This window comes from Acartia tonsa, chromosome 5 (genome assembly GCF_053477335.1).
Source record: "Acartia tonsa isolate MP-2025a chromosome 5, ASM5347733v1, whole genome shotgun sequence".
NCBI lineage: Eukaryota > Metazoa > Arthropoda > Copepoda > Calanoida > Acartiidae > Acartia > Acartia tonsa.
This window is the reverse complement of record NC_137264.1, coordinates 22,176,480-22,196,466: the sequence shown is the minus strand read 5'-3', so window position 1 is coordinate 22,196,466 and position 19,987 is coordinate 22,176,480. Positions and strand designations below refer to the sequence as shown.

At 30.7% G+C, this 19,987-nt stretch overlaps 2 protein-coding genes across 3 annotated transcripts in view; one reads left to right on the top strand and one right to left on the bottom strand.

Moving 5' to 3' along the window:
• Positions 1 to 7,393: 7,393 nt before the first annotated feature.
• LOC145319039 (erythritol/L-threitol dehydrogenase-like) overlaps positions 7,394 to 19,987 on the bottom strand; it is a 51,238-nt gene continuing 38,644 nt past the window's right edge. The window contains exons 14-15 of one of the 2 annotated variants that reach the window (XM_080160862.1): positions 18,675 to 18,767; positions 7,394 to 7,621 (exon numbers count right to left, since the gene is read on the bottom strand). In XM_080160862.1, coding sequence (XP_080016988.1) covers positions 7,476 to 7,621; positions 18,675 to 18,767 — 239 coding nt within the window. In that variant the 3' untranslated portion in view covers positions 7,394 to 7,475. The remainder of the gene's footprint in view (positions 7,622 to 18,674; positions 18,768 to 19,987) is intronic. The other variant, XM_080160863.1, reaches the window with a different exon arrangement.
• Positions 12,558 to 17,093, top strand: LOC145320278 (uncharacterized). The gene is made up of 9 exons (XM_080162700.1): positions 12,558 to 12,622; positions 12,970 to 13,064; positions 13,302 to 13,437; positions 13,642 to 13,815; positions 13,983 to 14,042; positions 14,328 to 14,375; positions 14,808 to 14,910; positions 16,178 to 16,227; positions 16,796 to 17,093. Exons 1-9 carry the CDS (start codon positions 12,559 to 12,561, stop codon positions 17,035 to 17,037), a joined length of 972 nt encoding a protein of 323 aa, XP_080018826.1. The 5' UTR covers position 12,558; the 3' UTR covers positions 17,038 to 17,093.

The following is a 19,987-nucleotide window of genomic DNA, read 5'->3' as shown; positions in this document are numbered from 1 at the left end:
TACTGATTAGGGTGGCTCAAGAATAATAAATCATAAAAAAATATTTAATGGTTGAAAAGTTAAAACTGGGTAATAAAACCAAAACCGAGCGGGGTTTTAAAACTGTTGGGTATTTATGGCCATGCTGAACAGGGTCCTAATAGGGCGTTAAAAAAATGATAAAAAAATCATATAAAAAATAATAATTTGAATAAAACGAATTCACAAATAGATGTACTTGTCAATAAACATTAGATTTCACAAAAAAAATCAGCAACTTAGCTATAAAAACAAAAAAGTTATTAACGTTTTGCAAAAGCACCTGTTTTTTCGCGGCAGATCCATATTATCTATATCATTTACTAAGTATATTTGCGATTACTTTTATTTAATAGATTTTTCCAATTTTTAACATTTACAAAAGGGCCTGCTTCATTGCTTCAAGATCCATGTCAGATCTATATAGGAAATAAATGTCTATAAACGAGCTCAAGTTTTCCAAGGAATAAATGTTTAAAACTCATAGTGCTCCAATAATCCATAATAAACTCTCATTGCCCAGAACAATAAAACCCAATATTTTACTTTATTAAGAATAAATTAATTTTTTTTATTTCATCTTGCTATTTATATAATATTGAAGTATTTTATTACTATTCTTAAAAAAGAAAATTTAAATTCATAATATAGTAAATTTAAGAAAACTTAGTTTTAAAATGAGTTGATTCTAGCACCCCTCCCTAATGTGTCCAAATTTTGAAACAAAAATTAAAAACATTTTAACCCTTTCCTGACGGTTATAAAAAAATATATATTGGAAAATAAATTCCGTAATTTGAATTGCATTTTTGAAAGAATGAAAATGGCTTTATTATAAATACGTATTTGAAGATTAAATTAAGAAATCAAAAGAAAATGGAAGAAAAAGCAAGTTAGAGAGAGGTTTTTTTTTTAAAACAAGAAAACGCTAAGGCAGAATGTTAATACGTTCATAGTATCAAAGGCTTTTATTTTAAAATAAATAACTAAAATCAGCCAGACAGAAATTCTATCGTAAGTAGTTGAACTTGAAGTAATCTTTATGTGTAAGTTAATATATTTATCTCTTTCTATTCTAAATGCAAAAGAATATTTTAAACTAGCGGATGTGTATCTAGCATCCAGGGGCTCTCAATTAAAAGAGGCAGAAACAGGCTAGAAAAAATAGCTCAAAACCATCTGAAAATGAAATAGCCTAATACCATCATGGGACCTATTTAAAGCTTACCCAATTGAGAACCCAATTGCTTCAGTAGTTATTAAGATCTTAACCTTCATAAAAAAGTGTAAAAACATATTTTTGCAGACAGACTGACGGGCCAATTGGAATGCAGAGTAGATGCTCATCAACCCTGTAAAATTTTACCAGGGAAAAATTCATCTTTCTATCAATGAAATGACAATCAGAGCATTACCGATAGACTGACAGACCAGGTAAATTATATAATGGATGCTTATTTGTAAAGGAGAACCATATCGATTCTGCATTTATAGAAATCTTTTAGTACAGACAGACACACACACACACCGAGATCCTTTTACTTTATTTTAAGGACTATAGGCTAGACTTTTATTTTCAATAGAAGAAAATGCACATTTCCCTACAGAAATTGATGTCATCTGGAGGGTTACAGACAGATTAACCGACTAAATAAGGTAGAGAGTAGATATTCATCTATCAGGAAAATCTTCTCTAGAAAAAATCAGTAGTGATCGTCTATCTAATTTAGAATTTGATAAATACATTTTTTCATTTTAAATTAAATGCCTTGCAGGGTATTTCCGACAGGCTGACGGAATAAGTAAATCACATATAGGATGCTTAAAGGTATAGGGTATATTCTCAAAAATTAAAACCGTCTATCTTTAATAGCAGATGGTGAATTATGTTTTACCCTCAGACGGACATTTCTAATTAAAGAGGGGCTTCGCGTAAAAAATATTATATTTAATAAAAAAGCAAGGTCAGCCAAAGTGAGGATTAGGGTGCTTTTCCATATCGAGTGCATATCGAGCATTGAAAATACACTTCCATATTTTATAAATAAATTGTAAATTAGAAGGGATAGTTTTTTTTCACATAAGCCTAACTCTTGCAGGGGGCCCTAACCCACCGAGGTTTACACTTGATGTGCCTTTACTCTTGATAAGATATTAATTATAGAACATATAGAATTTCTTAGAAATTTTAAAGCTAAACAAGGATGACATCATTTATAAGTCCTTAGTAAAGCTTATAAACATGGAAATCTTTACAATAGAATTTATATAATATCTTTGATAGTAGATGCATATTAAAGCATTCCAACAGACGGACGGACAAAGTAAGTTCATCAGTATGGGGATGTTTTTAATTCCAGCCATTGATCTTTTATAACTGAAGAGAAATTGACGTTTACTTCTTTACGGTTTCTTTCAGACAGACAGACAGACATTTCAATTAGAGTACCAAGAAACATATGATAACATCCATAAACTTTGTGAAGTTCATAAAAATCTAATAAAATAGACGGACAATATGGTTAAAACATTAGATGTCAATAGAAATAAATACAGTAAACTTAAAACATAAAATACCATAAAATATAATTACTAAAACTTTAGCATAATGGACGGACTGGACTGACTGACAAAGTTAATTAAATATATATGATGCTTTTTAGTCAGCGAAATCCTCACAGACAAATAGGTGGATTTTAAACTACCTGCGCTCTAATTGGTTGAATGATGTACGCCATCCAATCAGAGCACAGATTTTTTAAATCCACCAATCACAGATGCCAAAATTAATTAACATAAATTGCATTTCTGCTTTTAGATAAAGAATTATAGAAAAAACTAATTTTATAAAAAATCCTCAAAATTTGATGCAGATTTCAAATCTCCCCCTAACTTTAAAATTCCGGAAAACTTATATATCTTAATGTATGTATATGTTCGCTACATTAGAGAATGCATAGTCATATAATTTACAGACTTCTACTAAATGTTAACATGGCTTGCATACATCTATGAAAGGGAGTATCCACCCTCCTGGAAAAAATATGGGGGGTTGAATTAAAACATATATGAAGGTTCATCAGGTATTCTATATTTTTCTCCATAATCATGTAAGAATGGATGCATACCATCCATGCAAAGGTTACAAAAATAAATCTTTTAAAAATCAAGATTTAAGATAGTGGGTCAACCTTTTCTCCCCTACAATACATCTAGGGGCGTTGACGCTAGTCCTTGTACGAAGAGGAAAGCTGTATATATGTTTGTCGGTCAGTCCCGAGAGATTTCATGTAACGATAAACTGGTTTTTTTTAAGGAAGAAACAGTCGCAGTTTTAAATATAATGCTAAAAGCGTAGTTACCTTATAAATATGTCACGTCCGTATTCCCTTAAAGAACATCAGACAATAAGTACAAATTCCAAACATCTGTGTATATTAATCTTTTTAGACCTAATAATAGGCAGCTACTGCTTTTTAACAACAAAAAAGTCCACCATAGAAAATAAAGTTACATAGATTGGAAAAACTATGAATCCATTTATTTGGATTGTTACCCCTTTCTCTCTCTCTCTCTCTCTCCTCTCTGTCTCTCTCTCTATCTATCTATCTATCTATATATTTATCTATCTATCTATCTATCTATCTATATATCTATCTATCTATCTATCTAACTTTATTATTTATCTATTTTTGTATTTTTTTAATATTTCCTCCTCTATCTATTTATCTTTTATTTTAGTTTTCAGTTTTATATGAAATCTAAACTAATTATTTCTGTAAACGTTTTTTTCCAATGTTAATTGTAATTTAATCTATGAATATTGAACAATCAATCAATGGGTCAAGCAAGTAATGGGTTGAACTAAAGAGAGATAAAAAAAAATCCACCACCTGCCTAAAATTCACAAAAAGTGCCCAAATTTTTTTAACTTTGAACATTTGTTGCGACGCTATCTTACTTACAATGTCCGTTTGTTTGTAAGTTCATAAATCAGCCAGTTTGAAAGGGAGAATAGGGTGTCGTCTAACCTAAAAAGCTAAACGCACTTTTGGGTGAATAATTGAGTATAGATAACAATCTTTTTTTCAGTTTAGTTTCGAAGCCGGTAAGTTTGCGCTCGAGTATTACCGGTTCTGAGACATGCTAAAAAATCATACATCGCATGATATTATTAAGAATTTTCTACGAGTAATACATAGAATCCAAATCATAAGATTGATCCCTGTGTTTTGTCAGATTCTTTGGCTTCTCAAGGCCAATAAACCAGAGTTTACATTCCATATTTCACTATCATTAATCTAAGAATTTTAATTTTTTTTTGGTACACGCAGTTTATTTAAGTTCTCGAAGACTTAAAAGACAAGCAAAAAAACTTATTTTGAATATATTCTGCAAATATTCTTACCTTCAAAAGCATTTGATTAAAAGTAATTAAACTGTAAAACAATAATCCAAATGTGTAAAGACAAGAATGAAAAAAGTAATGTATTGCAGCAATAAAAAGATAAAAAAAATAACGTTTAAAAAGAACAAAAATGAGAGAGTGACTTATATAGAAGCTTTGTTGATTTATATAGTTGTTACAAAAACTATCAATAAACTCAATAGAAATCTCAAGTACTCTTCAAATATGTATGTTTAAATTTTTATTTATCCATACAACTTTTGATAACGCAGCTACTCTACAAATAGCGTATGTCCAGCTAGAGAATGTCCAACTATACGTCATTATGGTACGTTTATGAAAGAGGAAACTTTTGATTTTTTAACAAAAATATATGAAAATCGCTGAATACGGTTTCGGCTGCTAATAAAACAAAATACAATTAGCTATAATCCTTATATAAAAGTAACAGGATATGTGTCTGTCTGTATGAACAGAAGGATCCCGCTAACCGCTCGACCGATATGGTTCTCCGATATGGAAGGTTTATTACTACTCCAACCTCCAAAGAGAAAGCTACTATAGAAAAATTTACCACTATTTAAAAAAAAATTTAAAAGGGGAAGGACGTGTCGACTTCAATTGTCTCGAGATGCCTCTAGGGGCAGAGTAGTTATGAATATAGAGAAGGTTGAATAAAAACTATTGTGTAATGTTAAACGAAACCTTGTAACAAATTGGGTGACACAATGACAAACCCACATAATACACTATTTTATGTATAGTGCAGTGTTCAGACAACATAACTACACTCTTTATAAATTATAAAAGTACAAGCTAATAACATTCTATACATTGTAGCTTGAAAACCGATAAATATCCGGTGGATTAGAACTGGTTCTACGCCTTACTGATAAATCATGGATAGCATCGAATTACAGACAATTTTCAATGAAAATACAAAGTCAGTTTTGCTCTCCCCACGGGTTTTAGACTTAATTTTTTATTTTAATATCCACGGAAAGCTGTCTATAAAACGATACAAGAAAAAAAAATAACTATTATAATTGATGTTCAGTAATCAATCTTTTTTTAAGGAGAGATTTTCTAGATTTAGATAATTTCGTCCGCCCGTCCGTCTGTAACGGATAACTCTTATCTTTTATCTAGGCATGTTTTAATTGTCCTATTAATTTTAAACTATTATAAGGATTACTTGGACGATCAGGTTAAATATTTAATAGCGAAGAACATCTATAATTAATTGCTAAAATATTGCGTCCATAATCATGTGTATTTGGGTAATTTCCGGTTGGATTTGTGTCAATTTTTATTTCAGACTTCTAATTAAAAACAAATGTTAAACTCATGTTCGTCTATCTGTCCGTCTCATTTGCTGAGCTTTGCTGTTATGGATGTCATCATTCTTTTTCATTTAATCATCATGGTGACTTTTTTTCATTTTAATGTTATTTTGTAGAAACTGTCTTATATAACAAACTCTTTTTATACTATGCACTTGAACCCTTTTGGCAGGTCGAAAATTTTTGAGATATTATTTTAGATGATTTGTGGATTTTAAAATTAATTTTAAATTGTGATAAACTGTTTCCCTTACATAAATATAATTTGATTTTTAATTCCTGATTTTTAAAAGTTTATCCTAGAATTTTCAAAAATGAATTTTAGACTTTACTTGATTTTGAGTAAAATTCATTTTTACCTAACAGTAAAGATTACAGCGCATAACTTTTCTTGCTACGTTACTTATGGAAAAATAAATAAGTAGGATCTTTCACCCAAACCTATGTTTTGATATCCAGGATAGGTTTTTTCCAAAAATATTCGTTCCTCTAGATTAACATGACAAAGGACAAGTGAATAAAGTGAATAGAAGGGTTGATTACAAAAATACCCCCCCCCCCCCTCCTCCTTTTTTATCCCATTCAATTGAAGTGCGCACGCCCTAAAAATAACACATATAGTTGTTTTTTTATGGATTGAACAGAAAATTGAAACATATGTCATCTAGGTTTATGAGTGTAAGATTTGAAAATAAGAGTTTTATATAACAATAACTTTTAAATTACTGGTAAAAGGTTTGATTACGAGTTTTATGGATATCATTTACGTTGTTGTCATCCTTGGAACAACCAACCAACAGACAAATCTTATTTGTGAAGTAGTTTGAAAGACTGAGAAACAAAGATGGCAACATCCATAAGTAGCAAAGATAATACACATATAAAAATAATAACAAGACCGAACATGCATATGCAGGGAAAACACCTATCCTTAATATAAAAAATAAGATGAGACATATGTCCACAGATACTATCCTTCTCAAACATAGCACGATAGACAGACAACCGAACATATTGATTTGTAGGGTAGATACTCAGTGTCAAATTGAATCTTTAAACAAATAATAGCTTGAAAACTTTCCTATAAAAAGGTATCTATAATACAAAGCAGTAAAAACAGACTGACGGACGAAGTAAAGTATAGAATAGATCCACATTGGCCAGACAATTCTTCAATAAATACAGCCCTCTATCTTAAAAAGCAAATAAGATAAACACATTTCCCGTACAGAAATTGAATATCACTCAGATCAACTCAATACAGATAGACCGACGGACCAAGTGAATTATAGAGAAGCTTCGCTGCTAAAAATACAATTTCATTCATTTAATTGTTATTAATAAACACTAAGAGATATAAGTTTTCCGGAATTTTATTGTAGGGAGTAGATTTGAAATCTGCATCAAATTTTAAGGATTTTTTTTATAAAATTCGTTTTTTGTAAAATTCTTTATCTAAAAGCGAAAATACATTTTAAGTTAATTAATTTTGACCAATAGGATAGGTGGATTTTAAACTACCTGCGCTCTAATTGGTTGAATGATGTACGACATCCAATCAGAGCGCAGATTTTTTAAATCCACCATCACAGATGCCAAAATTAATTAACTTAATTTGTATTTCCGCTTTCAGATAAAGAATTTTACAAAAAACGAATTTTATAAAAAAAATCTTTAAAATTTGATGCAGATTTCAAATCTACTCCCTACATTACAATTCCGGAAAACTTATATCTCTTAATAAACACACCAAATAATTTCATTTTCAAATCGTTGTTGTCATAGTTCCAGAATAATGTCGACTTGTTTAAGGAATCAGCATAACTTTGATGGAATCTTGACTGGACAGCACCTAAAAAATACATAGAAATGTAATTTATAGTAGTTAACCTTTTTTTACTTAAATTTTGTTTGTCTTTACTTTCATGCTTGTTTAATCTTCATAAAAATCCCAATAACATATGATTTTTACAAAAGAATTTTTAATTAAATATTTTAGGAGATTTTTAAAACAAAATGTTCGATTAATCATTTGAAAATATATATATATATTTTTTTTTTTATTAATGTGATTAATCATCTAGCCTTGTTTTTCAATAAATTAGTATTAAGTTCAGCAGTTGATATGCGATTTTGTCGCGCGGCGGATACCCAAAAACACAGATAAATTTTGCTGCCACTTTGTGGCTAATACTGCGGATTGGATAAAGAGCGCTGCGATTATTATTTTGGCAACTGATTAGCATGATAGAAAGAACATTTGCCGTTGAGAATTGCATGACATTTTTGCAGCTGACACACATCGCAAGCTGTCGCGCCACCTTTCAATATTAAAAGCGGCTGACTAGCCCCTGTTTAATTTAAAGAAAAAGTTCTCATAAACACTTGAAAAGCTGTCTCTTCAATAGACTGACTATTAGACAAAAAAAAAAGAAATATTATAACTTGAATTTTACACCAGATTTTCATGTACTCTAATAAAGCGGTACTCGCAACGGGCTAAAACAACGATATCCCACATCCACCCACTTTATAAAATCTCCTCCCCTTAATTTGGGTGAACAAACTGACCAATAAATGAGGTCCATAATGGCAACCTAAATCAACGACAAATTTTCCTCTGTCATGACATCCACGTCTATTCTATATCCATTAGGACGAGGATAAAATACAGGAATAGTACAATCGAAATATAAAAGTAGCCGGAATGATTTCTGTCTGTCTGTTTATCATAAGATCTCGCTTACCACTAGACCGATATGGTTTTCTTTTATAGTGAATCTTCTGAAAGGTTCAGGGAATGTTTATAACTATCTTGAGTGAGAGTACCTCTCCCAAAATAAATAGCCCCTAGAAAACATCATCTCCTCCCCAACGAAAAAAAGGTAAATGGTAAACTATTTAGACTTGGGCAAGGGGCTAAGCCTCTAGTAGTTATATATAATATACGTGGACATGGGAATTTTGTCGTCAATTTGGTTGCTACTTTAGTCCTCATTTATTAGCCAGTACTTTCCTCCAGCAGAAGGCATGGGGATGGGGTAAAAGGGGTGGAAGAATGGCTATTATATTAGCCAGCTGGAAGGCCGAAGGACAATTAAATTAGAGTAGCCGAAAATATATGTATTATATTGTTGGCCCCCCAATAGCCGAAGGCCAGGGCTAACAAAACTGGTACCAATTTTATGTTTTGTACTTTAGTATTAGTAAAAAAAACAATTTATTACAATGCTATACATGATTTTTCAGTATGGCTAAGAACCAGTTCTAATCCAGCAGATATTAATCGGTTTGGAAGCCATACTGGAAATGTAAGTAATTATTTCTTGTTATTGACCACAGGTTGCTTATTTAATTGAGGTTATAGCACCTAATATGTAATAAAAATTGTATATAATTAATCTTTATTTATGTCTAACATGCAAAAACGTTTTAACAGCTGTATTTAATTCATTTGGCCTTTATAACTTTTTGCTTCTGTAAATAAATATATATAAGAAACAGTTTTGTATAGCAGCAATAACAGATAATAATATCATTCAAACGCACCGCATCAAAGCGACGACCTAGATTTGAAGTAGCTGGTGAAAGTGTCTAAAAAAATCACCCTTGTGACGTCATAAAAATGAAGGATTATCCATCTCTGTTTTAAGGGTTTTCTTTCCTTCTTCATATCTCATCTCTTTAATTTTTATGACGTCAAATGGCTGATTTTTGAGACATATTGTCAAGCTACGATTTGAAGGGTTCGATAAGGCTAAATCTTACTGAGTTCAAATTTTGTGTCTGAGGCTGACTGTAGTTTATGGTTGTTTATTCCCTCTATCAGCTCAAAGACTTCGTCAAACCCAGAGAGAGAGAGGGGACAATGGACTGTTTTACACTAGTCTCCAAAGTTTTATAATAACGTTTTCTTATTCGTTGGCTTAATAACTTTAAGGACTTTTTAGTTGGTTAATCAAGTTGAGTGTTCAAACGTTTCAACCACTAGTTTTAATCTATAGAAGAGGTAATTTTGTGTATCAATGGATTTATTCCTTTTTGGATCGTACACCAAATTTTCATGTTCTGTATAAAAGTGTACTCTGTAGCGGGCTAAAATAGCGATCTCCCCAATCCCCCTTCTTTACCCTGTTCCCTCCTCTCCTACTGGATAAAAGGCCCGACTAACACACGTATATTCTACGTCCACTTGTGTATAATTATAGGGTATGTGCATCAATTTTTTGGCTATTGTCTTATCCCTTACATCCCTGGTCTAACCAATGTGACTTATTTTAACCGCAGCTCAAAGCTAGGTGGCAGAGGAAAAAATTGATGGTGGCTGCAGCTGATATTGGCTCATAAGGGTGAGGCTCTTGCTGAGGCTTAAGTGGGCTGAGGTTGCACAAATCCTCACAAATCAAATAAAAAATCTACAAAAATTAAATAAAATCTTATGTAAATAACCTTTCTATAATAAAAGTTTGGTGAGGCAGCGATGCAATGACAATAATTTTTAAAGAATCCACCTCTGTTCTTTCTTTCTTTAAGCCCCGCTACTGATACTAATTGGGTGGCTTTAACATCACGGGTGTTCTAGCTTTTGCTTCGGCTTGAAAATAGATATATCTATATATCACGTCCAGTTTGGTTTTAGAAATGATAAAGTTTCCTGAGCTGAATCTTTAAATCATTTTAGTGGTGAGCCAGATCGGGGTGCACCGAATTTCAGCCAATCACAGCGCGGCATTTTTTAAAATGCTGTGCTCTCATTGGTGGAAAGTTGGCTCACCCCGATCTGGCTCACCACTAAAATAATTTAAAGATCCAGCTCTGATCAATATGAAAATTAAACACATTTTCTTAAAATACAGAACATTATTTCTTTGTGATTTTTAAACTTCGCTTTATCGCTATTGTCATCCTTGTAGTTGTTATAAAAAGATTATATCAAATTTAATTTATATTTTAATAAATGATCTACTTTTGCGATGAAATTAATTCAATATATTAATTCAAGTTAATTGCTATTAATTACTTTGTATTTAATTCATTCAAAGTATAAAAACTGAAAAGAAATGTCAAATTCAATTTTCTTATTTTATTTTTTAAAATCTTTACCCTACAACCCCCCCCCCCTCTCCCTCCCTTATTCTATTATGTTCATGAGTAGCGCATAATCAATATCCAAATATCCAAAGATAACAGTTATCTGTAATACTGAAATATTGACTATAATTCAGTAACTGAAAAGGAACTGCTTCTTGGTCTATTTAGAGGTTTATTAGAGAGGTTTGTAAGAGGTGTGCGTGGTTTGTTAATTGGCCAATACGCCAACTATAGTTGTAAAGTTTCTTATCAATTTAACAAGAAAATTTGACACCTGTAGTTCATTATATTTAAACTAATTAAAGTTTTTTTTAAATTTGATAAGAAAATTAAAGACCAAGTTCAAAAAGAACAAAAGTTAGGCTGTCCTATATAAATATGTTTATAAAAATTTTCAAAATTGAAAAAAAAATATTAGGATAATACCGAAAAATGACCAGCTACAGCACTGATTGAATTTGGTTAAATATAACTGTTATGGGCATTAAATCTATCACAAATATTTTGTTTTGTGGTTTAAGTCTACAATTGGCAGATTCTTTGATACATGTTTTACAATACGTCTATTACGATGTTTAAAACCAATCTTTTTTTTCTCTCTGATTTTCGATCATTTCGATCGTGTTAAAAGCTTTATTTTCAAACATTTGCAAATTTTGAACTAGAATAATACAAAAATGCATTCAACCCATCAACATTGTCAATTTTTTTTTTGGGGGGGGGGGACTTTATGAATGATTTTTAATGATACCCACAAGGTTAATTTTAAGCTGAGTTTCGAATTTGCCACCACCTCCCATGTACAGCATACCTTTTCAATTAATTAAAAGAAACACCTGTTATTTTTAATAAAAGTGTGGAGCAAAATCAAATTGATGTCAATCTTATATCAGCAACAGTAAGGTAAATATTCTTATGTTAATAGATTGATTCTTTATCTATTATAGGCTTAATTTACTTTCAGTATGGCTTTGATTAAGGTAGCTGTGTTTGGTGCCCTAGGAAAATAGGGATAGCTTTTGGCCTACTTAGTCTATTGACGTCATAGTAGAGGGAAAGAGAAAGGGAAGGGGGAAACAAACCCCCATAGAAAAAAGATGGGGTATAGGGAATTTCCGGACGTCAATAAAATAGGTAGGCCAAAAGCAGTGACATCTATCCCCATTTTGCTAGAGCGCTTTAGACAGCTACTTTGATTAATTTATGCTGGTCCTTAGCCACACTTAAAAAATAAATAATATTGTTTTCAAAATGATAAATGATAATTGAAGTGAAACTTTGAAGCACTTGAAGAAAATAGTTCAATTTGATTATCAAGCCAATAAAATATGCATAATGAAATGCTACTTTTTCTTAGTCCAAGACCAGTTTTTAAACTGATTAATCCCTTAATTGTTTACATTATAAGATGATTAACAAGGAATATCACATTGTTAAATTGCCAATTATTAAATAAAAACAGTACGTGCTTTAAAGTTTGCCATCAATTTTATTCTTACAATGACATTTTTCTGCAAAAAAAATAAAATCATAGAATTGGCTCTAGTTTTGTTATCCTGAGTTTTTACACCTTTGGGCCAACAAAACTGAAATTAATCATATAATTTTTCCTTTTCTCTTCTGCATAAGCTGTTTTTTTTTTAAATTTATGCTGTAAATATTTTATATTGCTGTACCTTATTTGTATTTGTCAATAGAATGATGATGAGGCTATTTCTATGGACTATATTTGCCCATGCTGTCTTGTCTGCAATAGCACAAGGTAAAATCAACAATTTATAATTTGATAGACAAAGGCTTCTCTGCATATAGAAAATGTGCACATCAATATAACTGTCTTCTAAATCAGATTTTGAATTCTTAAAACTTTAAAATATCATAATCCTAATGAAAACATCTTTTTAACTTATCCTACCAATTTCAGAACAATGATAACTTCATGTGTTAAGTGATCAGCATAATAGCTTTACTAATAACTATTTTTTGTAGTTTTTATATGATAATGTTCAAAATAGATGACAATTAATATTATTTATCAATATTTAGGTTTTACTTCATCAGTATACTTAGTAGTTTTTATTTAGTTTATAAAATATCAATACGTTTAAGACATTGTCGCAGATGATAGGCAATGTGTGTTCTACAGCCAAACACCAAAGATTAAACATTTAAGGATGTTTAAGGGGACTGTTGAAGAGTGTGAGGTAAGTTGATCTTGGAAAAAAAAAGTTATCTTTCCTTGTCCTTGTGTTAGAGGATTCAATTCTGTCCCATACTGCAACAATGTTCTCCTAATCAAGATCTTATGATTGGATTTAAGTAGTAGGTTCTCAAATTTTCTGTAGATAAAAAAGCTCAGAAACAAATTTATGAAAATTAGATAACTTATGATTAAAAATGTGTTTTTTATATGTTGTATTTTAAATTTTTATCACTTTTAGAAAGCTTGTTTAGAAAACAGAAGCTGCTTGCTGTGGAAGCTTGTCAGAGATAATTGTTGGCTAACAGTTGTCAAATCAAGTGGACAAAAGAATGTTAATTATGGCCTTGGAAAATGTAAAGGAGGAAAACCATCAAGTAATATATATATATCATTAACAGCTACTTTTTAGAACAAAACAAGAAATCTATTTATCACTGGTTATATTGAAATTATTGATGTTCTTTTTGTTCCAAGTGTTTGTAACCAAAGTATAATGCCAAATAACAATCAAATAAGAGGATTCCCAGCTAAATATATTAATAATTTAACTACTTAAAATTTTTTTACAATCTTTGTAGAAATTGCACCAGAGTGTGAGGTGATGAAGGGAAGACCAATCCTGAAATCCAAGTTTGTACCTGGCTCTCTACCAACCACTGCTGATTGTAATAAAGCCTGTGTTTCTAAGCAAAACTGTGTCTTATGGAGATACAGTGAAAAATCTCAGAAATGCAGACTTTCTTCACTTGTGGGTAAAATAATTACTTGATTTTTAAAAAAAATATTTTGTGAACATCAGGTTCTTTGCATGTAAACTAAAGCACTGCAGTTAGCTATTAAGTAAAATAACAAAATTGCAATTTTAGTAAAATTTACCAAATAATAACTTAAATAAAATTATACTTATAAAACATTTTAGTTGTGAAGAAAGTTATAACTGATATCAGAATAAAATTAGGACTTAAATTCTGTAAACGAGGTAATTTTTTCATGATTTGTAAACAAAACAACATGATTATGAAACATCTGTGCTGTAGTAAGCTTTATATTAATTATTTGACAATAAAATTTTATACCTTGATAAAACTTTGATATCTAGATCAACATAAGTTGTCAATTTAAAGGTTATGTATATGAAACCCTTTAAAATCCCCTCTAAAATCTAAACAATTTTTATAATAAACTTTGCAAAACTTTTTCTCTATGCCTTTGTTACTGCTTATTTGCCTTAAACAAATTCTTCTTTGCTAATTTTCTTCTTTAGATGAAGAGACACCATCTACAACTACTACAGAACAACCAACAATGCCTGGTAAATACAACTTTTCACAGACATAGCTACTCTATAACTTGGATATCTATTTCAATACATCAGTTTTCCTGGAAATGTAAACTTACCTAACCACCCTACATTGTTTTTCCTTTTTTTACAACAAAAGATTATTGCTTTATATAAGGAAAAAATACTAAACAGAATATTTTTTTTTATTAAGTTAAAATAATAACCATAACCTTTTTTACTGCCCAAACTTTTTGTTTACAGCTAGATCTTTAATATATATCGATTTTGTAATAGTTTTTTTTTACTCTTTAAAATCTGTTAGCAAGATTATAAATTTAAACAATACTTGATTTAGTCCTTTGTTTTAATATTTAACCTAAAAATCTATGAGAATTTCATATGATCACATTATATATTAAAAGATAGGAATGAGGTAATACTTGAATTCTATATTTATGTTAGAAGAATGTTATGATTATGTTGTTCTGGATGAAGATAACAGGAATGTTGATTACTCTTACAATGGTACTGATGGATACTGTGATAGCAATTCTACAAGTTTTAAGTAAGATATTATATTGCAGTAAAAGTTAAAGAAACTCTGCAAGAAATAAACTGCTCTAAATGCTAAGAGACTGCAACAAGTTGACCTTATACTTGAATCCTGCAACTTCAATAACAAAAAATTTATAGGCATGTTAAAATTACATTTAGGTGTATTAAATTTTTGTAAGTTTTTCACACCTCATGATATAAAATTTAAAATAGTTATTTTTTGCATCATATTATAAACAGCTTTCTGTGGATATAAAATTTACAATTATAAGATTAAACACGTTTTTAGCCCCCAAGATGCTTATGTTAAATCTGTTTGGGAAAGGAATAGTTACTGCAGTTTAGAAATAAACAAGGATGACAACATCCATAAGTAGCGAAGCACAAACAATTAAATAAGAATTTAGATATTAGTTGTCAAAAGCATGTATATTAGGGTAAAAATCATGAAACCTTTCAACATTTTAACATTTAACAAGTAAATTACATACTGGATGCTCAAAACAACGGGAAATTCAATTTTGATATTTTTAACTACAAAAATTTTATAAAACGGACCATAAACACCAAAGATATGAGGAAAAATGTGAAAAAAATTAAAATAGCCAAAAACCTGCAAAAAGGCAGTCTGACCGCCATTGATGTTTTCTTGAAACGACAGGAAATTTAATTTTGATATCTATAACTGAAAAACTTCAGAAATCGGACCATAAACACCACAGGTATGAAGAAAAATGTGAAAATACAAAAATAGCCTAAAACCTGCTTCAAGGCAGTCTGACCGTCATAGTTCTTTTCTTGAAACGACAGGAAATTTAATTTTGATACTATAACTGGAATTTTGGAAATCGGACCATAAACACAAATGATATGGAGAAAAATGTGAAAAATATAAAAATAGCCTAAAACCTGCCAAAAAGCGGTCCTACCGCCATTGATGTTTTATAGTTAATTATGCTCCTTAATAATGGTCAAAAAAATTCAGCCTTTTATCTTTTATACGAGCCGGGAAAATCACATTTCCCCCAAACTAAGACGGACAGACGGACATTTCAAATTATAGAGTAGCTTCGGTACTAAAAATATTAAAAATAGTGTTTAATACTAAAAAAGAAAATTTAGTTTTTATAGGAATGTTATTTCCAATCACTATCATGGGATGGAATAAATATTTATTTTGCACATGAGAATAAAAGATGGAGCTCATCCTGTATTACACTTTCTATTTTCAGGAAGATGCTGATTTAAAATATGTAATGATTTTAAACTTTATTTAGTATAGGGAATTGGGTTAGTTCTGCATGGTACCGATTTATGGAACCAGCAGGTTAAACTTTATTTTATTCTTTAAGTTTTGGCTAAAAGGATCTGAGTGTTGTTATCAATGTTATTGATTGGAGTTACATTCTCTATCTATATAATTGTTTGAAGCAATCTGCTCTCTGTTAAGTTGACAAATAAAAACCATTTTTCTAATTAGTATATTTTTTTTAAATAAGACTCTTTTCTTTCCTGTCTTTATATTAAAACATTACCAGTAAGAGTTAATAGAAAAAAAGGTAGAGGAATTGGAAAAATGTACTTTTCAATTTTCAGTTGAAACACGCATTGTGCAAGATCCAACTAGATTATCGAGATTTGAATTGATTGATAAGACTTCAGACGACCTTTTTCTTTGAAACACCCAATTCAGATGTCTATTTGTCAATTACGATCTTAAATAAATGTTCCATCCTCCCCTAACGTCCTAACTGTTGAAAAGGAAATCCTAACTAAAATTGACTTATGTTAATTTTTTCTTAGTCAAAACATAGAAGAAGAAATTCTTTTCCGATCCTTTTTTGTTTTAAATCATTAAAGGTTGTTATTGTATAAATTGTCATATCTTTATCCAGGTACGATGTTGGCAACAAGTGATCCTGGAATAAATGTTTGTGGTGCATCTGAGACTGGTTACATGTCCCCACTGTCTGTCCTACCCATGCCTGGCCAAACTAACAACATAACAACTTGTATTCATTACGGAAGTTCTGTATGTGATTATGAAATTGACGGAATGGCCTCTAATTGTGGAGATTATTTTGTGTACTACTTAACAGATGTGACTTATTGCACAGGCAGATATTGTGGACAATAGATCAAATTTCATGCATCACAACTATTTCCTCTATAGCCTATAGTTTTGACAATATACCACATAGTTCTGTGCTACCTTTCACATATAAAATTGTAATTAAAACTTCTTTCAAATTTTTAAACCTTTATGTAAAGCAAATTATATTTATCATTTTTGGATTTATATTAGTTTTTATTTTGTAATTTGTTATGCAAATTATCAATAAATGTTTTAAAATTTAAAGTAATTATTATTAGTAAGGACAGGCTAAATAGGTATAAAAGCTACACTTCTCGCAACTCATTTAATAAAGTATTATTTATTCGTTAATACTAAACATATAAGGAAGAGCTCTGCCTATGAATTTCCCCCTACTCCAGTACAGGATGGAGAGGGGGCATGCTGGACTAGTCAACTCCCCTAGCTACAGCTACAGCTAGGGGAAAGGCCTACCCCCACCCTTCGTTACCTTGTAATTGTGCTAATTCTATCATATGTATGTTATTTGTTATCAACCTTAATCAATTGTTTTCAGTTATTTGTTCACTGTTAGAAAATAAAGACACTTGCAAATTTAGACTAGCTTTATAATTCAGCAAAGCTTACTCTACAATATTGTTATCCGTCACCAAGAGCTCTAGTAGTAAACACAGTACTACAAAGTATCATAATTGAATTTCCCGTCGTTCTAAAGGATTTTTGTCTTCATATATATAAGTACATTAGCTTTATTTTCAATTTTCACATATTTTTTTTTATTTCCTCTTTTACTATTGAAAATAGAGTGCTGATTTTTTAATAAACCTTAAAGTATATATATTTAAATCAGGGAAGCTTAATGATATTCTTGTGAAGGTTTGAAATTATTTTAACAAAGCCAAAGTAAGTAGTTAGAAATCCCTAGTTATATAGTATATTAGACTCCTAGATGTCCCATGATTAAATAAATTTACGGTACATTAAGTCATCCTTTTAAATTGAATTTAATTCAAATTGGTGAAATGCATATTTAGAATTCTATGTAAAACATATTAAATTCACTTTGTAATGATTCAAATTTAAATTTTCATTTGAATTAATATGTTAGTTGGCTAATTAGTTTTTATTCCTTTCATAAAAATTTCACATGTTTTTTTTTCAAAATACTGACAATATTCTATTGATTTTATCGGATAACAAATTTGCTACTCTCAGAGAAGCCAAGTCGAACAAAAAAACCTGCCACACTTATTTTTAACTAAATTGAAAATAGAGGTAACGGGCGGGTATTTTTCCCAAGTATTTGTGTATTACCTTAGGTCAGGTTATGTCAGGTTATATTGGACATTGGAAGCCCCGCAGCAGTGTTAGGGCACTGCAGGTATGGGTCCCGCAGGGGCTAGGAATACAGGGAATTAACTACACACCCTAGTTTCAAATTATACTGGCTGTGGCTTTAGATTTTTTTTAGGTCGGATACAATGTACGGTAGCATTAGGTGTAACAACGGATTTTTGACTTATTGGCGGTCAAGAATGCTCTTACATTTTCGGTATTAAGCCTGCGAAATTAGCAGGGCCAAAACAGTGTAGATAACTTGCAGCTGTAAATATTGTATGCAGCTGTAGGTTATAATTATCTATCTGCTAGCCGCAACTGCGAATGCATAAAAAGGTTACCTTTTGTATAGCTGGCAAGTAATCCTTTAGTGGGAACCTGTGAGTTATGATTTTGTCCAGTGGAAGCAGGTTGTCCGCAACCATAGAGATGGCCTGAAATATAATAATTTTTTTCTCGTATTCATTCAAAATCGATTAGTATCCGGTATATTAGAACTGGTTCTCATCCATACGAAAAAATTATGTCTAGCATTGTATTATATGTAGTTTTCTATGAATATAAAAATGTACAATCATAGGGTTCAAACCGTTTTTGCATCTCTGGTCTAAAAAACTTGTTTTAATCTTGTTATTGTACATTTTTATATCCGTGGAAATCTGTTTATAATTATTAACCAATTATATCTGATGCGACGTTGGGATAATTGCTAACACATTGAACTGCTTGGTTCAAGAAATATAAAATTATTTGGGGCCCTATTGTTTCTATATCAGGTGCTGGAAGTTAATGCCTTATCCCATAAACAGGCGTAGCTAACTTTTAAATTCAGTTAGAACTATTAGACAAAGATTTTACAATCAAAGGGTTGGTGGTCTTGCGGATTTCTGGTACTCCAAAACAATACAATAAAACAGATTTCCGCGGATATAAAATATACAATTATACGATTAAAACCAGTTTCTTGGCCCCGAGATACCGAATTCGGCACTGGCTAAAAACTGGTTTTAATCTTGTGAATGTACATTTTTATGTATATTTGTAGAAGACTGGATATAATACGATGCTAGACATAATTCTTTCCTAATCCACCGGATATTAAAGGGTATCGAATGAATCGAGATTTCATCTAAACCTTTCTTTACCTACCCTTAACCTATGCAATATGATTATGACGATAAAATTTTCTAGACTATTCTAATTAGCTCTAGGCTAGACTTAAAAATTGTATAGGTAGGAATTGCTCTAGATATTATTATTGGGCCTAAATGTTTTTTTAAGAATGTGTTTGTTTTCTGTTTGTCTGTGAATTATAGAAAAGCTTCGCTGTTAAAAAATAATAATATTTGTCTGCTAGAATTTTTTTTTTAAATTTGACGAAAAATGGGATCAGATGGCCAATCGAGATATATTATGCTTACTCTTTTTGCGAATATATAACCTTTTACAGGGGAAGTTATATTTTGCGTAAGTGAATGCACACTTTATCAATAACATAACTTTATTTTCTTTGATTATATTTAATTTCCAGACAAAAAAAGCGTCAAAAAATAACAAACTTTTTTAGACGCAATTTTCTGTATTTATAGCAACAAAGTGAATTGTGTCCATAAGTTGCGCGGCATCCGCTCGTTGTCTTGTAGGTCACGGGGAT

Excerpts from the sequence above, each read along its gene's own strand:
- LOC145320278 (XM_080162700.1), top strand. The coding sequence starts at position 12,559 with ATGATGATGAGGCTATTTCTATGGACTATATTTGCCCATGCTGTCTTG. Across the intron at positions 13,065-13,301 it reads GGACTGTTGAAGAGTGTGAG|AAAGCTTGTTTAGAAAACAG; the intron begins GTAAGTTGATCT and ends TATCACTTTTAG. Across the intron at positions 14,911-16,177 it reads AGCAATTCTACAAGTTTTAA|TATAGGGAATTGGGTTAGTT; the intron begins GTAAGATATTAT and ends AACTTTATTTAG.